General features: G+C 35.5%; 2 protein-coding genes across 5 annotated transcripts; both read left to right on the forward strand.

The window, feature by feature from the left end:
- The first annotated feature begins 976 nt into the window (after positions 1–976).
- LOC116031371 (CTD small phosphatase-like protein 2) lies at positions 977–9,273 on the forward strand. Of its 3 annotated transcripts, none has more exons than XM_031273553.1 (9): positions 977–1,076; positions 2,882–3,089; positions 3,406–3,542; positions 4,471–4,573; positions 5,022–5,549; positions 5,840–6,177; positions 6,684–6,828; positions 8,735–8,783; positions 8,903–9,273. In XM_031273553.1, the coding sequence occupies exons 2-9, from the start codon at positions 2,924–2,926 to the stop codon at positions 8,991–8,993; spliced, it is 1,557 nt and encodes a 518-aa protein (XP_031129413.1). In that variant the 5' UTR covers positions 977–1,076; positions 2,882–2,923; the 3' UTR covers positions 8,994–9,273. The 3 variants fall into 3 exon arrangements, with proteins under 3 accessions (XP_031129413.1, XP_031129415.1, XP_031129414.1); XM_031273555.1 differs by having other exon boundaries at positions 9,056–9,273; XM_031273554.1 differs by lacking the exon at positions 977–1,076 and adding an exon at positions 1,169–1,321.
- Positions 9,274–11,827: 2,554 nt separating this feature from the next.
- LOC116031777 lies at positions 11,828–15,249 on the forward strand. 2 transcript variants are annotated; one of them, XM_031274083.1, is made up of 2 exons: positions 11,828–13,080; positions 14,801–15,249. In XM_031274083.1, the coding sequence occupies exon 1, from the start codon at positions 11,989–11,991 to the stop codon at positions 13,063–13,065; it is 1,077 nt and encodes a 358-aa protein (XP_031129943.1). In that variant the 5' UTR covers positions 11,828–11,988; the 3' UTR covers positions 13,066–13,080; positions 14,801–15,249. The 2 variants fall into 2 exon arrangements, with proteins under 2 accessions (XP_031129943.1, XP_031129944.1); XM_031274084.1 differs by having other exon boundaries at positions 14,809–15,249.
- Positions 15,250–18,247: the final 2,998 nt, after the last annotated feature.

The raw sequence follows: 18,247 nt of genomic DNA on the forward strand, positions 1-18,247 counted from the left end.
TAACAATGATTTAGGTAATTTGAAGACAACTGTATTATGCCATAAAATAAATTGTATTGTCTTATTCTAAAAATAGCAATAACGTAAAAAGAAAAAAGTAAGTTCATAATCTCACAAAGATTATTGATGTTATAAGCCTGGGACGATGCATATTATATATATCTAAGTATTTGTAATTTTAGCGTTGTAACTATGCAACTTTTATTACATTCTAATGTAATAAAGCATCATTTGTAATTCTTCAATTACAACAATTAATAATATGCATTTATCACGATGGGAAGAACGTGGTTGAGTAACCGTTGACTCCGTCGTTGATTTAAAGTAGAATGCTAATAATATGATTAAATATGTACAAAAAGAGATTTGTGAAATATTATTCTACAATTTAAAAATAATTTGTCTAATTCTAATAATAGCAACAATAAGTCAAAAAAGTAATTAGTTATGTAATGATTCACAAATATTGTAGAAAATTTTTTCAAAACATAAAAAACGAATTCACATCTCCCTCCACTTTTTAGTCTTTTAGCGCTCATCTTAAGAGCGTGTCATGCACGCACGCCCATTGCACGTGAAGCAGCCATTTCTTCCACGGCTCCTCTCTTTCCGCGAACCTGCACGTGTCAAGGCGTTGCCATGACCTGGACATTGTACACGTGGCAGAATTCTACCATCCCTCAGGACTCAAATCCCAGCCATTCTCCCAATCTCAGACAATTTCACTTAAGCACGGGCCTTTATCCTCTACAACTGAGATTTCTCGCCCATCACTACAACCACCAACCAAAACTTCCCACGTGTAAACCGTACACATTATTTTTCTTTATGACATTATTGTCCCTTAAGGTACTACCTTTAAAGCGGGCCGGTCAAGCACGTCTCCTGGTGTCGGTTACACTGGATAGAACCCTGGTACACCTCTCTGTCAGGGTTGCAGCTGTCTATATATATACAAGCACAGCAAAAATATAGTGAAAGAAATAAAAATTTAGAGAGAGAAAGCGCGTCTCTAGAGGAGGGGCGGGCGGGAGAGAGAGAGAGAGAATAGGGGGGGACTTCTGCTCCCTCTGCAGGTATATACGGACAAAAAGAATTTATTTATTTATATATATCATCCATGTTTATTGGGTAATAATATATGTAATTACTGTGTGGTTTATCTTCAGTTTATTTCGGTGTTTTTTTATTTTGTGAAAATTGAGGTTGTGGAATTGTGTTGGTGAATTTTGAGCTTGGTGGTAAGGTGATGCCGGTGGATGATAGGGTTTTTTTCGGCTTGGATTTGGTGGTTTTGAATGTAATCTCTTGACTTGCTTGTGTAAGTTTGTCGAATTACAGATGTTTGGTGGTGGGTTTAACTCTTTGAGTTGAGTTGACTTCGTCTGTCGTAGGGCTTACTTGAATTACTTGGAGATTTTTGGTTTTCTCGATTTGAATTTACTGATTGTTTGGTTTTCTCGATTTGAATTTACTGATTGTTTGGTTGTCATTTTGTGGATTGAAGTGTTTGAGTTGAGTTGACTTCGTTTCTGTTTAGGGTTTACTCGAATTTCTTGGGGGTGGGGTGGGGTTTTGGGCTGCTTCTGGTATTTGTTGATTCAAGTTGAAGCCTTTCATTGGCTATTGTTGTCGTTTTTAAGCTTTAATTTGATGAATTGTCCTGAAGGATGGTTTAGTTGGGGGGAGGGGTGTAGAATGCTGGTCTCAGCTTTTCTTGCTTCATGTTGAAACCTTTTGGCTGTTTTATTTTTTATTTCCTACTTTAACTTAGATGAATTATCTTGATCTATGATGTAAGTTCTGGTTTATGTCTGAACATGTCAAAGAAAAAGAGAAATTTCCAAAGTGGTGATTTTGATTGTGCTGTTGTTTTTAACACTCTGTGAGTTCTTAATAGTGATGTTTTGTTATTAATGCTTTAGTCTAGAACATGCTGTGCAAGCTTTAGTTTTTATTATTCGAGAATAATTTGTGGGTGTTGGTAAGAAAAACTAGTGAATTTAGCAAACAAATATAAGAAAGCTTTCCTATTGAGGTAAAACAAATGGGGATTTCCTTTTTTACAGGGTGGAGGTATAGAAGTTTAGCCCTGTATCCGGTCTCTTCTAACTAGAGTCATTTATTGTTAAAGCTTGGTTGCATGAGGAGTGAAAATAATGTTTATTCCCTGTGCATAACTGCATATGATAAAGGAAGTGTAAAGTGAACACTAAACAGCATATCTTACTGATTTGATCTGTGTTTTAGTGATTGATGTATTACATGGGCAAGGACAGTGTTCCTCAATTAGCATATCAATCTGATGAATGCTAATATTTATTAAATTAGCCAATCTGTGGGGATCCTTTTCCCTTTTCTTTAATTGCTGGTGATTTTTTTTGCTACTTTAGGAAGCTACTTCTTGATTATGATGTATGCAAATCATTTTGGTAACATGTATTATAGATTAAGAATGAGGCTATCAGATCTTTGAACAAGTAAGGTTATCAAGAAATTAAGTTTTTAAAAGGAAACTCAAGTCTAATGTGTATCTAGTTTTTTATGCATGATTTTCTACATGTCAATTTTTGAGTGAACAAGTGTTAGACTGGTTGTTCTCCAATAATTACAGTGAACTTTATTTGTAGAGAGAAAAGTGGGGTAAGGGGTGTTGAAAGTGTGGGGCTTTAGCATTTGATGTGGAAGTTAATGAGGAAGTGAAAGGAACTTGAGTCTCCTCCTCCCCTTGTTTTGATTATCTTCTCTCTTTGCTGCCTTTATTTATGGATCAATTCCAAAGAGGCTCTGACTCATCTCTTCTATGTAAATGATTTTCATGAGTCTCTTGTGACTGATCTGCTTGTGACAATATTTTTCCTTCACCTGCATATGCTGCCAGTGTCATATCAATATATCAAAAGATATCAGAAGTGTGGGTTAGATGCCATCAATAAAGATGAAGGCAAAGTCAACCACATCCTGTCCGAGAGAAAAAAATGGTCTTCACATCTGCCAAAAATCGAGTGTCATATACAAGAATCCCCTCTCTCAGGTCAAAATTGCTCAAAATGGAGAACTTGTTGATTTTATTCAAAATCATCATGATGGTAAGTGATGTAGCTCTGAAAATTCAGCTTATTTAATTATTTAATTAAATTAAATCAATATAGAAGGCTAAAAAGAAACAGTGTTATTGTGTGTATTTTAAGAAAATTCGTACACTTCACATTGTTTTATATTAACATGCTTACATGCTGAAGGGATGTAACTCATTTAATGGTTCCCACTTTTTTAAAACTGTTTTTTCATCTTAATGTTTTGTGGTTTTGTGTGGTGCCTTGTCTTGATTTTTTAGTCTACATAGAATGAATATCATGAAGGCTTTCTGCAAAGATTACTAAGTTTCTACTATTGTTCTTGTAGTTTCATTTTGCAGCAGAGCATTCCTGGATGATATCAGAGAAGACAGAGCTCAAGGTGATGAATTGCATAATGCAGAAGATCCTCCACTTGAAAAGAAGCAATTACCTCTGAGTGATTCTGCAACCCTTAGCAGCATGGTAAATTTTTTAGTCTTGGACTGCTATTTTGTGATCCCTAAGATATATATATATACAGAAAGTTGTACATTACAGCACAGACTGAGTTTGTTATGGTTCACACTTCTGACTTAAGGGGATGGAGGTGTCTCCTCTGCCCAACTTATCTGCTCACTCGTGTAGTTAGCTTGCTGATCATTTATATAGTTTGATGGGGATGTGCCTAGGCTCTTCTTTGACGATAGGTGGTTGAACCTTCTGGGCTGAAAAAAACAGTTTATTTTTAGCATAACTTGGTAACCTGATACCTATAGTAAGCTGTTAGTGGCGACCACTGTAAAATAATATGGAGTAATACTTTCTGTTGTCTTGTCTTTCATATTTCGTTTCTTGTTCGCCTATTCTGATTCTTGTCCATCTGTTTGTTCTGATATTTATATGATTGTATCCCCTACTATTATCTGATTATTCTTCTTTTCATTTGGATTATTTGAGTCATTTTTCAGCTGATAGTCATTTGGCATTTGGTAATGATCTTTGGCTTGGACCCTCATTCATTACTAAAACTGAAACTAATTTTTAGTTGACCGTCACTAGGAATTATAGGCATTACTGACAAGTGTAAGACTATTTTGATTAGTGCTTCTTAAAACACAAAATTTTAATGAATGAGACCATGGATTTTGATCTATAAGTATTCTTGTTTAGCTTTGCTGATCCTTTTATCATTTATGTATAGCTTTAATAAACTATTGCGCTTTTTATTTCCTATCATTTTCATTGACATTTATTTACATTCTGTAATCTGGTTAATGTTAAGCATTGGCGTTGAAAATCAGTTTGTTTTCTGGTTTATAGTTTTGAGTTGTTTACAGATTGAAAATTTGAAATTCAGGTATTTAACTTTCAAATATTAAGCTAACTTACCATGTTTCGAAACTTGTGTTAGGATTCTATACCGACAACCTGCACATCAAGCATGGAGACAATTTTTTCTCCTATTCTGGAATCCATTGATGTCCATAATGAGTCAAATGTCCCCAGTGATGGAGGTATATTCTAAGACTTTTGAAATCACTGTTTAGATGTTCCAAGAGGGGCTTTCATTTAAATAAGGATCTTGAAATATTACATCAGTAGATAGTAAGATTTGAGATCAAGCTGCTTTTTGTTCTCTTGTATATAGAAGGAATTAATGAGGTAACATAATTATTAACAGGGTAGTCTTGTGTATCTTTTATGTATAAATGAGTAATATTATCTACAAAAAAAATGTGAAGCAGTCTACAACTTTTCCCTTGACTTTGTTTGAGCCCATGTAAAAATCCAATGAGAGATAGTAATTATTGATTTTGTAGTCAATAAATAGTTAAATAATTCCTTTACACTTCCTCTATTATTATTATTATTATTTAAAATTTATAATATTGCCACATCTGTATGAGAGAAACAGAATGGAAAGTCAAATTTTGGCAATCTGATTCTTCTTGATGGCTGTAGGGAGCAATGATCTGTATCTGCCATTGTTGGAGACAGAAGATAGCGATAGCAGTGGAAGTTCATGTGAACATCATACATGCAATGTATCAGATTTCTACATTTCTGACATGATTGTTTCTGGTTTACCTACTGATGATGGATTAACTTATGATGATGGCTCAGCCACCATGTTTTTCTCTGATTACAAATGTGAAGAGCCGAATATGCTTACTAACATGTCTGAGGAATACATGGTATTTCCTTTTCTTGAACATACTGCAGAAGCTGGGCATGACAATGATAATAGAACTTGCAGAGAAAACATTACTGATTCTGACCAATCAAGCTTATATTTGGCAATTCACCAATTGAGATCCTCTGATCAGGAAAGTGCTGTCTTTACACACTCAGAATCAGATCAATCTGATTGCTTTGATCCACACATGTATATTAGAAACATGCCGGATGGACCAGATGTGGCAAAGCCAGCCATAGTGCCAAATAGATTGGAGACAAAGAAACCAGTCACCCTCGTACTGGATCTGGATGGTAGGTTATTTTCTGTATTTTCCTTTTTCCATGTATTGGCATTCATTATGCTATGTTGTAGAATGATTTTAGAATTTAGGTAACCAAGTGCTTTTTGTTTATCAGTAAGATCTTTAGTAAATATCTTACCATTTATGAGGCATTCAGATTCCTATTGGATGGATCTAATACTAAACATAAAAAATGAAATTTGGGGGGTACAAACTGCAATGCTTGCTCCCATTGCATGTAGTCTGGTGGTCACAGTTCGTCATTTTAACATATGCTAATGTTGCTTTTCATGTGTCCAGAGACACTTGTCCATTCTACGCTGGAAGAGTGTGATAATGCAGACTTCACATTTCCAGTCTTTTTCAACATGAAAGAGCATATTGTATATGTAAGACAGAGGCCTCATCTCAGGTCATTTCTGGAGAGAGTTTCAGATCTGTTTGAAATTGTAATATTCACAGCAAGTCAAAGCATCTATGCAAAGCAGCTACTAGACATACTAGATCCTGATGGGAAGTATATTTCGAGGCGAGCTTATCGTGAGTCATGCATCTTTTCAGATGGTAGTTACACTAAAGACTTGACAGTGTTAGGCGTTGATCTTGCAAAGGTTGTAATTATTGATAATTCTCCACAGGTAATTACCTATCCATTATATTTGACAATGAATTCTTAAGTTAAAACTTTAAAAGATATCTTTATTTGTTGTATGTTTTATTTTTAGTTATGCTTTAATATTGTTGTCTGATCTTATTTGTTAAGAAAGATGTGTACATGGGATTTGTAATCTCAGAATTACTCCTTATCAGACTTGTGACAACAAGGTTTGGTTTGAGGATTTATATTCCCTTTTTTTTTTCTCTTGACCTTCTGGGGGAGTCACAATTCACCATTCTATTATGAGGTGTCCTAAGTGCATTTTTCTGGAATTATGGATATTTTTGAAGTAGGAGCAAAGTTGGGTCTGAATTAGACTCAAGGTTTAGGGAGGAAATATGGTCTGAGTTTCAAATAATTTATTATTGATCTAATTTTAGCCTCTTCACCCTATTGTTAGAAGCAAATTTAGTAATGAAGACTTGCCTGTTAAGAGAACGGTGAATCGTGAAGATGTAATTGAATAATACTTTTACTTGATTTCAGGTTTTCAGGTTACAAGTGAATAATGGAATTCCTATCAAGAGTTGGTTTGATGACCCATCAGATTCTGCACTAATTTCACTACTACCATTTCTTGAGATATTGGCTGATGCAGATGATGTTCGTCCTATCATTGCTGAGAAATTCGGTAACAAGGAATAAGAGTTCCTCTCCCTTGTAGTTCCTTTAACAGATCCTTGTCTCTTTCATCCGTTTAAGAACATTTAGGTGCTCGTTTTTCTATCCATTATGAGCTATGATATGATTTTATTTTTCAAATAAGAATATTACCCTCTCCTGCTTGCATCAGCTTTGGTGCTTAGTTCCTTACCTTTACCCTTTGACAAACTTTTTCTCAGTTCATCTAACTGTTGCAGAAGGTAGTTGACAAGAGTTCCTTGGTGTGTGCAATGTACAGTTATAGATTCTTATAAGAAACAGTTATAGGTTTGCAGTTCTTTACAAGTTTGTGTATATCTATCAATTTTTGTGAAATGAATTTTGTGATTTCTTGGAAGTCTCATATCTGAATCTGATTAATCCTTCTTTTATTTTACGTTGGAGTTAACTTATTTGAACAGTAGCTTCAACTTTAATTCATATTTGGAAAGAAACTTGAGTAAGATTTGCAGCATGTTTGATTACCAAATGTGGTTTGGTTGATGCTTTCTGTACTGGCTTTTTGTCACTTGCTTGATAATTATGGTTTTTTAAGTGATGGTTTGAATCTCTAATTCTAGTATGATAATCAAAGCAAAAAAGAATAAAAAAAACATATAAGGAAAAGTCCTCGTCTTTGTTTATTTCTATAGATTTAAATGTAACTTTTTGTATGTTTATTATGCTGAATATATGCAAAGCATGATATATATTGAATGCCAAAAGGCTGAGTAATTTCTGAAACCTAATTAATAACCTATAAGGGTAGTGTGTGGGTTAGGGTGGTGAGGAATTCTTTATGGTTAGAGATTACCATTAGGGAGACTAGTTACAACCTTCCCTTTTATGAAGATAACTAGTCTTTTCTATGCGCAATGCGCAAAAACATATGCCCAATATTTATATTTTACGGAGTAATAAATAACTAACAAATTCTTACTAATTAAAATCTAAATGAAAAAATATTTATTTATTATATTAATATGATATATAATGTCTACAAATATTATTATCATTAAAGAATATAAGAATAGATATGGTGGATGCATGTGCATAGTAAAATATTGGAAAAGATAACGGAAGTTATAACGGTAAGGGTATTTTTGTCCATAAAATTGTATGGTACACCTCTAAAAACATAATGTACAAAATGGTTAGCACTAAAAACATGGACATAAATTAGGGATGTGACTTTGATTGAGACTTATTATGTTTTTAGATAACTTGCTTGGAATCCTAATTTTTAGATTAACAAAGTGTGCTTCTTTTCAAATATTAGCAGGCATTATTTATGTGAAATAGTTGAACCAATTATAATTCTCCAACCCTATTACCTAAACGTTGAATGGTTTTGCCAGTGGTGTGAGCTTGTTAGAGCTTGTTAAACCCATGACCGATAAACACTAAGCACTTGTCCTCTTAAGCTGGCCCAACCTTTACACCTTCACATTCGAACTTTATTTCTCTGTGAGACTAAACTTGGGGCCACAGTGGGGATGGTTGGTGTTTATGAAATTAGATATTTGTCCCTACTTCTGAATTTCAGAGTTTAGATCTTGAAAGGGGATTGACTATATCCTGACAGAAATGTGGTTCTTAATATTCTTTGGGCCTTAATTTATCATAGGTTTGTTGAAGGCAGTCCATCCCCTCCGGGCACTCCCACCAACTGTCCCTCTTTTGAGTCTTTTTCTATCTCTTGTGTTGTGTTTAACTAGTGACAGGTGGTCGCCATAACTACTGAGACATTAAGTCATTTATATGATGATAATGGCAAGCTAAAGATGATGGATTTGGGATCTGTGGACCAGATGACCATGATATTGTTGTGATTAATATGATGTGCTGATGATAACTCTTTTAGACTTTTACAGTTTTGAATCCCTTATCTGCAGGTCAGATGGAGATACCTAATGTTTTGGCCACGAAGTGGACTAGTATTAGGTACGCCATATTGGTTTTCTAATTTGTTTTCTCTAACTTGTGCAAAAAATGCACAATAGACTGACATTGTCACCCGTCTTCTGCTGCTGCTTTTTGTTCTTGCCCCCTTTTGTTCAAAGATCTAGGGAAAATTCAATTCATGGAAGATGTTTTGGCATTATTGCGTTTCCTGCCACGTTTTCTAGGTCAATGTATCTATTGTATGTATAGAATGCTAATTCTAAGGGTGCATAAACCCTCATCCTTATACCCGGTTTTGGATCTTGTTTCAGGCCTACTACTTATCTCTCATTAGTGTAGATGTAAGATTGTTGTTTGTGCCATCGGATAACTGAGCTAAACTAATTTTCCCCGAGAAATTGTAAATACAACAAGTTGGTTGCTCTCAGAGGCAATGTAATGATACAACTTTTAAACTTGTTGGTATTTCTCTCATCAAAAACTGGGTGAGAGTATTGTGTTGAATATGCTAGTTTTCTGATTCTATTCAGCTTTTGAGTGTCGTGGCATCTTTAAAGATTTATAACCCTTGTGTGAGCTGCTTCCTTCATGTTTGGTTGAATCTTCTCTTAAATCTTTTCTTGGTTTAATGAGCAAGTGATGTTTACATATTTTAGGTTGCTTTAGTATATGTGTGATACCTTTAAGGTTAGAATTCGATCTAATCTACATTGTGCCTGCAATGTTTTCTATTATTCAAAAGCAGATAGAAACTAGTAAATTATGTGGATTATTGATATATGTTTTGCAGGTTTATTTTTAATGTATTTAAATTAAAAGACATTCAATGTATTAAAAATATATCTTCATTCAATGTATTAAAAATATATCTTCAATATATTAAAAATAAGTTTTATGTCAATGATTATTTTACAAGGTGAATTATGGTTCATGGTGTAATAATACAAATTAGGTAAATTATATTATGGATTAAGGTAAAAATTAGGTAAATTGTACTACTGATTAAGGTCCGTCTTTAAGGACGTTAACAACACAGGAATGGGGAGTAATGGAGTATACTCCCAATCTTCGTCTTCTATTATCCTACCATGGTTTTTGTTATTAGACTTGGCAATTTGTCAATACAAGTTTGTTAACGGGTTCATACGGTAACGATCTGAACATGACAAGATTAAACACGAATACGACACGTTAATGTTAACATGTTCAAATTTTTTATACGTACATAATTTGTTAATAGGTTGACACGATAGACATATTTTGTTAATCGGTTTCGGGTCGCCATAATGTGACACAAAATTTGTTTAAACCTATTTCCTCATTTTCTGTTTTTGTGCAACTTAAATTCTCATTTACCTAACCATTTTCTGTTTTTGTGCAACTTAAATTCTCATTTACCTAACCATCACCACCATCATTACATCCATTTTCTTCATTTATTTCTAGCATTATATAACTATTTATCTCATTTTCTTCATTTATTTCTAGCATTATATAACTATTTATCTCCAAACAACGCCAAATGCCAATGCGTACAAGAGATGTGTCTACTTTGGACATAATTTTCTGTTTTTGTGCAACTTAAATTCTCATTTACCTAACCATTTTCTGTTTTTGTGCAACTTAAATTCTCATTTACCTAACCATCACCACCATCATTACATCCATTTTCTTCATTTATTTCTAGCATTATATAACTATTTATCTCATTTTCTTCATTTATTTCTAGCATTATATAACTATTTATCTCCAAACAACGCCAAATGCCAATGCGTACAAGAGATGTGTCTACTTTGGACATAATTTTCTGTTTTTGTGCAACTTAAATTCTCATTTACCTAACCATCACCACCATCATTACATCCATTTTCTTCATTTATTTCTAGCATTATATAACTATTTATCTCCAAACAACGCCAAATGCCAATGCGTACAAGAGATGTGTCTACTTTGGACATAATTCTTACGTTGCTGTTTCTAAATTTCAAACATTGATCTCTTGCCAAATGCTGTCTACTAAACCAATGAGCTAAATGCATAAATCTCTGCTATTACCTATATGACTAACTATATATTTCCATCCCCACCTACCCCACACATTACCCATTATCACTAATTTTATTATATCAGTTAGTTTTATTTACAACTTATATATCTCAACCATTACTATTCATTTATTACTCATTAGTATTTTGTTTATATGAATTAAAATTTTTTTATTGGGCTTGAAGTAATATTGTAATATATTAAAAAAATTTGAATACATCTTTTTTTTTTATTTCTCTCATGAAAATGTTTAAAATTAAAATATGAAGGAAAAGATAAAAAGTAAAAACTTATTTTTATAATGAACAAAGACCATCTGATTAAAAATCACCACTCTAGCAACAGGATGGAGATTCGACTCCTACAAACAACATCTTGGAGTTATTGCTTCCCATACTAGAGTTTGGGTCCTTGAACTCCCTAGATTGGAAGCTAGGCTCTCCAAGTTGATGGAAATATAGAGATGAATCTTTTGTGTGCAGAGTCAACAACAAAAATTAACTAAGAGATTACTTGGATGACTGGTGATTTACCTCCTTCAAAGACTCATGGGTAGGTTTATGGATTTAGAATTAATCTAACTAGCTTACAGATACTGCATTGTAATAGAGTCAGTAGTATTCAATAAAAAAAGTTGAGAAACTTAATGGACCAGGGTTTACCTTACATAATAGACCTTTATCCAAAACTAACATTCAGATTTTATATCTGTAGTTGACACATTTTGTACTTGTAGTTAACCATTTTTGTACCTATAACTATCATATTATGTCAGCAATTATTAAGCTATTCGTGTACATGTACAAAAACTGTTAACTGTAACTCTGTAAATACAACATGTGTTAACTAAAAATATAAAATTTGTATATCAAGATTCACAATATAATATAAACCTTGGTCCATTGTATAACAATTGTTATGTAAAACAGCCAACCAAGGCCAAAGATCATTAATTTTAATTTATTATTATCGTTATCATAAGAGTATACGACAGCTTCCTTGTACTTAATTATTATATAGTGGGGGACAAAAGTAAAGGCAATCAAAGAAAACAATGATACCTCCTAGAGTCCTAGATCTAAATCTCCAATACATTGTGACGTATGTTTTTTGGTCGGAAGCCATTAATGGCGCTCACCAAACTCTGCTAGTAGAGTGGAATGAATGAGACTTGAGACCAAAATTGAGTGTGAAAAAAATGGGTTTTAGTATGGGTGTAAACATGCTACTGTTGATGGCTATGGTGGCCACCAATATCCTCTCCCTCTATCACCTCACAACCCACGTCCATTCCACTCCCTCTCCCCCTCCCCCTCTCCCTCATCACCTCATCCAACACCTCCACACCATACGCGCCGCCATCAACCGCCTCACGCGTCTCAACCCGCCGTCGTCCCCCGCCGCCCCGTCTGACCTCCTTTTATTCGCCCGCATCTTCCCCGTTGCGACTTCTTGTAAAGACCACCCGGAGTTACTGCATAAGTACATGAATTACACTCCCTTTGCTCTCTGCCCGCCGGATTCCTCCCTCGCCGAGTCTCTCATCCTCCGCGGCTGCCACCCTCTCCCGCGGCGGCGCTGCTTCTCCCGAACCTCCCCCGCCGCTGCAACTTCCCTCCCTAACAACCCTTTTTCCCCCATCCCGGAAAACGCGGTTATTTGGGGGGATTATAACTGTTCTTCTTTCAATTGCTTCAAAGGGTTTGACATGAAGGTTGAGAAATCAAGATTCTTGGCCTCAAAATCTGATCTTGATCTCTCAATCCCGCAAATTTTACAGATTGGGAAATCCGGCAAGAATGTGATTAGACTAGCAATGGACATAGGGGGTGGGTCTGGCACTTTTGCCGCCCAAATGAAACTGCAAAATGTGACGGTTATAACCACCACCATGAACCTCGGGGCGCCGCACAACGAGGCGGCGGCGCTGAGAGGGGTGGTGCCTCTCCACCTGCCATTGCAGCAGAGGCTGCCGGTGTTTGATGGGGTGGTGGATCTTGTGAGGTGTGGGCATGGTGTCAACAGGTGGGTCCCAGTGGTGGTGATGGAGTTCTTGTTGTTTGACATGGATAGAGTGTTGAGGGGTGGTGGGTACTTGTGGTTGGACCATTTCTTTAGTAAGAGAGGTGATCTTGAGAGGGTGTATCAGCCTATGGTTTCTAAATTGGGGTACAAGAAGGTGAAGTGGGTTGTGGCAAACAAGAATGATTCCAGTGGGGTGAAGAATGGGGAAGTCTACCTCACTGCTCTTCTGCAGAAGCCAATATCAAGATGAAGATTTCACTTCATGGTATTGAGCTAATCTTATTCTTTGCTCCATAGTGTAATGTGGTTGAGTTATCGCTTAGTAGCAATTTAATGTCAATCTAATTGAAGCATGTGCTCATCTAAACTAAGTCTAAACTGGTATTTGACATATGCTTTGGCTCTAAACTGGTATTTGACATATGCTTTGGCTCTGAATATATTTATCAAGACGGACTTTTAGGCGAGATGTCGTTGACCGCCTAGCTGACTAAGTGACGCCTAGGCGATGGGTAATATATATATATATATATATATATATATATCAAATGTCATGTTAGATTAATATTGAGTCATTTCTATTTTTGGTCCTGCTGTTATTGAGGCATTGCCAATTTTAGTCCACTTCATTAATTTTTGTTACATAGTCTTATTTAGTCCTTGCCATTTTTAGTCCACCGTTAAAATTTTTGTCAAATGGCCGTTCAAAACAAAGGTATTTTTGGTATTTTCATGTTTTGGTCATCTCCTTGACCCTTTGCAGTAGTTTTTCCTACACATTTTATCCAATGAAGAGGTCCGACGAAAGCCATGTGAGCCACATTACAAAGCCATGGCTTTCGCCGAACCTTTTCATTGGATGAAAATGTGTAAGGAAAACCATTACAAAGGGTAAAGGAGATGATCAAAGCATGAAAAGACCAAAATACCCCTGTTTTGGACGGTTATTTGACAAAAATTTTAACGGTGGACTAAAAGTGGCAAGGACTAAATAAGATTGGCCGCAATGTGGCAAAAATTAATGAAGTGGACTAAAATTGACAATGCCCTAATAACAGTAGAACCAAAAATGAAAATGACTCATTAATATTCCTTGGGACTTGTATTATATTGGGCAGCTCAATAGTTGCTTGAGACTTATACTTGAGAGTTCCTTGAGACTTGTAGTAGTGGGCAACTCAAGAGTTCCTTCCTTCTATGCCTATATATAGGATGTATATCATACTAGATATGTACAAAAAAATATAGAATATACACTATTTTTGTGAGCTTTCAACCTTTTAACATGGTATCCGAGCCTAGGAAGTAAAAGTGAGTGCTTGGGTTGGGCTTAGGGACATGACAAGAAGTCCGGTCTCCATTGGAGAGCTCATGCGCCGTCACGCGCCACCATCCCCGAACTGCTCTGCCGTCACGTGCCGGCACGTGCGGTTGTTTCCGGCGACGTGGCTGCCGGTTTTTGTTTTAGGCGAGACGAGCACATTAGGCGTTTGGTCTCACCTAGGCGTTGCCTAGGGGGGCCTTGATAACTATGGCTCTAATACCAAATTGGACCATGTGCTCCATTTCAACTAAAAGTCTAAAATGATAGTTGGCTCTGATACTAAATTGAAGCAGTTGTACCATCTCAACTAAAAGTCTAAACTGATAGTTTGATTGCACATTTATGTTTATATGCTCAATAAATCTAAGTGTGCATCAATGTATTCAAACAAAATCAACCTGCAAATATTCATTCTATGTATAAACAATAAACTCATAAAGCAGCAAGAAAATGTCACAAATCTGTGTTAAACTCCTACTATTGGCATTGGTACATCCATGTTGGTAAAATCCAATTAAGAAATCATCCCTAATGCCCTGATACTATTATAATCCCATCTATATTGTAATGATATTATGATTATGATTAATCATAAATAGATATTAAATGACAATGATCATGGACTGATGAGCCTATTTTAATTACTGATTCTTTCTGGCAGTTTTGCAGTTGATATTGCTGGAGTTTTTTGAGTGATTGAGTGGCATAATGAATGGCTATCTCATCAACAACCCTTTATCCAATCTGCAAAGCCAAGCCATCTGGTTTCCACATTTTTTATTGGCAGAAAAGGTTTCCAGATTGGGAGATGATGGGGGAGAAAGAAGCAATTATACCAAGATCTCTCTGGGTTCGCGCCCTTTCGAGGAGGTATTAGTAGGCATGAGTTTGAATAGGAGCTCTTCCATTCGTGTCAAATATATGTTAAAAAACAAAAACTATGAGTGGTAGTGAAAGGTTTTGTAGAGTGATGCAAGTAAAACATATACATTTAACTTAAACTAGAGTAGTTGAAAATTTTGAGAAAATGTAAGATTGAGCAATATAGAATGGTTACATCAGTGGATAAGAACATAATCTGCATCTTCTTCTCTGCTTCTTGCTCTTCAATCATTTCTCTCCTACTCTTTCTTATTCCTTCCAGTAGATTTCTTGATGCATTTCCCCTCAAATGCTCATAAACAATCTCGTCTCATGCATGCAGTGACCATTTTACTCTGATCACCTGCAATGTTTTTTTTTTTTTTTTTGATCGAAGGGAGGGCCAAGCCAGGTGTCTAACAATTGACACCCCTGGGGATAGTTCTCTCACAAGGCAGAGTAGGCACAACACTTAAATCAACTAATAACGCATCTTTAATACTGGAAGGGGTTCCAACCAACTAATTAACCCACGTAATGTTGGAAGCCCGAGAGTCTTTAGCAAGGGGATTAGCCACACCACGTTTTGTTCTTTGTAGATAGTTCGAAGGAAATCTCCCATTGTTTCTCTCTCCAGCTTTTGCATCTCTCAATGATATTATTATGCAGAGGTCATTTCGCCAATGTTTCTGTCATTGATCTAGTGGACAATCTTCTTAGAATCACGTTCCACGATCAACTTTCTAATACCCTTGTTCCACACCCATTCGATCCCCTTAAGAATAGCCCATCTTCCCAGATGCTTTGTTGGGCCGGGGCGTGAGGGCCCTTGAAATTGGAGATTTAACCTTTTGGGAGAAGGAAACAACTTTCACCTTGAGAATTCATCAATAATGACTGGTATATAATGAGTGATAAATGAAATTCGTAGTAATAAATACTCTTTACTGTCTACCAGAATGGCGAGGAAACTAATACTTCTGGCAACAGATTGAAATGCAGACCTGTCTTGATAATCTTCTGATTTCCTGGTTAACAATTATACCCAACAGATTCAAATCTTCATGCTTCCTCCTATGCAAAAACAACAAAGGGCTCTTGAGTACACAGTGCATGACAGAAAGGACAAGAAGCTTCAGAGAATTATGGTATGTTTGGTTCATGAGGTTAGACACAAGGAACAGAATGAAAGTTAGAAAAAATTGTATAAGAGGTCAAATCTCCACTGATGAGCTAGCTTAGCTTTTATAATAGAGTTAGAGTCTTAGTTTCAGTGCTGTATCATTTGGTACTCTTATTGAGAGACCGGTGTGATAAAGTTCAAAGGGATTCGAGAAAAGTGAAAGCTATCTAGAGTGAAGTCATCCACTCATCTGGTGCTGAGCTAGCAAATTAAAGGGGACAACTTTGATAAGGATTACTTGGTGCTTGATAAGGTCCAGAGTAAAACCATCTAAAGGGGAAAATGGCTACCTGGTATCTGGCCGGTGCCAGGAAAAATCCTACCTGGGCTTGAGCCACAGACGTCCCCTTCTCAAGGGATAGGCAGTAATAAAAACCACATTAGCTCTACAAGAGATTGTGAGTGGTACTTTAAGTTCAGACCAAACTTTCACTTATGAGTTAGTTTTGTAGTGAAGTTATTGTCTTGACTTGACAATGTGTAAGACCATAAACATTCTAAAATAGGAGTACAAAAAGAGTAAAACTAACAAAACTTTTATAATTCATTAACAAATAGTTAGTAGAGTATTAGTTCCTGTTTTCTATAGACAAATCAGAAGTCAAAAATGTATAATGATGAAAAAGAATTGTAAAAAAGTTTGAATATAAAACCAATTCAAGTCTCAATTTTCTTACTGAAATACTCTCCACAATCATGCATAATTAATCAAACAAATTAACCTTTTTGAATGGAAAAAAAAGGGTGGCTGACTTTTATCATGTAGTGCTCCACTTTTCTTCACTTTAGAAAGGCAGCCTTCTTCCTTCTTTTCTAAACACATTTACTTTTATAGCTTATCAACCTCAACTAAACCCACTAATTATTAGCTTTCTCCCTACACATATTTACAATTACATACACATTTTTATTCATAATGTTTGGATTGTTGTTTAATTATAACAATGTTCAAGTAAGCATGACATGTGTGTAACTTTATTTACTTATTACTTGCGTAACAGTTGTCGCCACGTTTCGATAACATAATGCTAAACTTGATTTTCTGCGTCAAATACTACTTTACACAAACGTTACTAAGAATTAGGTTTCTTAATTGCGTAACAGTTGGCGCCACGTTTTGATAACCTAATATTGAACTTAATTTTCTCTGTCTCCGCCAAACACTACTTTACACAAATGATAGTAACAATTAGGTTTCTTAATTTATCAAGGTATCAAACAAAACAATCAATTCTTAATTAAGAAATGAAGTATTTGATTAAAAAAAAAAGTTGAGAGAATTGATGTTGTGAAAATTGATGAAACCATTGAAAACTTTTATTGCTAAAAGGAAAAAGGTTGCAAAAAGTTATAGTAAAGACTACTCAATACAAAGAGCCTTTGTTTAATGAGACAGCACCCATAACCACCCACTCCCATTGTAAACATGACTTGCAATCTGTATTAGATTCTGTAGGAATTGTTTGCCTCAACATATATCTTCCATGGCATTTTCTGCTTCAAATTATTATAAGTTTAGCTAGGTGTCAATCTTGGACCTTCTACTTGCCAAACAGGTCTTATAGATGAGGCAATACTCATTAGTGACCTTGACTAACTGTGAAGGTTCACATCCAGAAAGATTGCAATATAGATACAATTGACATGTGAAAAGGGTTTACGATTGTAATAATGGAATTGACTTTGTCAACTGCTGAAAGTATAGTATAATTAAATATATGAGGCCACCCGACCAAATTGATTGGACAATTGACTTAGGATGTGTTTGGTTCGCATATGGGAATCAGAATCAGAATGGGTATCAAATACTTGGTAATGGTAATGAGTTTTGGTGAAAATATTTTGTATGTTTGGTAGTAGGGTGGGATGAGAATGATTATTAATAGTTGGGGAAGAGGAGGAGGAAAGGGAAATGAAACCCTTATTTTATTAGGGAATGAGTTTTGCAATTAATGAGGTAATCAAAACACATAGTAGTGTTCTAAAAACCTATCAACCAAACAATAACAATGACTTTGATACTCATTCCTGATACCTAAACCTCTCAACCAAACACACTCTTAG

The sequence above is a fragment of the Ipomoea triloba genome, chromosome 10 (assembly GCF_003576645.1).
Source record: "Ipomoea triloba cultivar NCNSP0323 chromosome 10, ASM357664v1".
NCBI lineage: Eukaryota > Viridiplantae > Streptophyta > Magnoliopsida > Solanales > Convolvulaceae > Ipomoea > Ipomoea triloba.

Excerpts from the sequence above, each read along its gene's own strand:
- LOC116031371 (XM_031273553.1), top strand. The coding sequence starts at position 2,924 with ATGCCATCAATAAAGATGAAGGCAAAGTCAACCACATCCTGTCCGAGA. Across the intron at positions 3,090-3,405 it reads TATTCAAAATCATCATGATG|TTTCATTTTGCAGCAGAGCA; the intron begins GTAAGTGATGTA and ends TTGTTCTTGTAG. Across the intron at positions 4,574-5,021 it reads AAATGTCCCCAGTGATGGAG|GGAGCAATGATCTGTATCTG; the intron begins GTATATTCTAAG and ends TGATGGCTGTAG.
- LOC116031777 (XM_031274083.1), top strand. The coding sequence starts at position 11,989 with ATGGGTTTTAGTATGGGTGTAAACATGCTACTGTTGATGGCTATGGTG.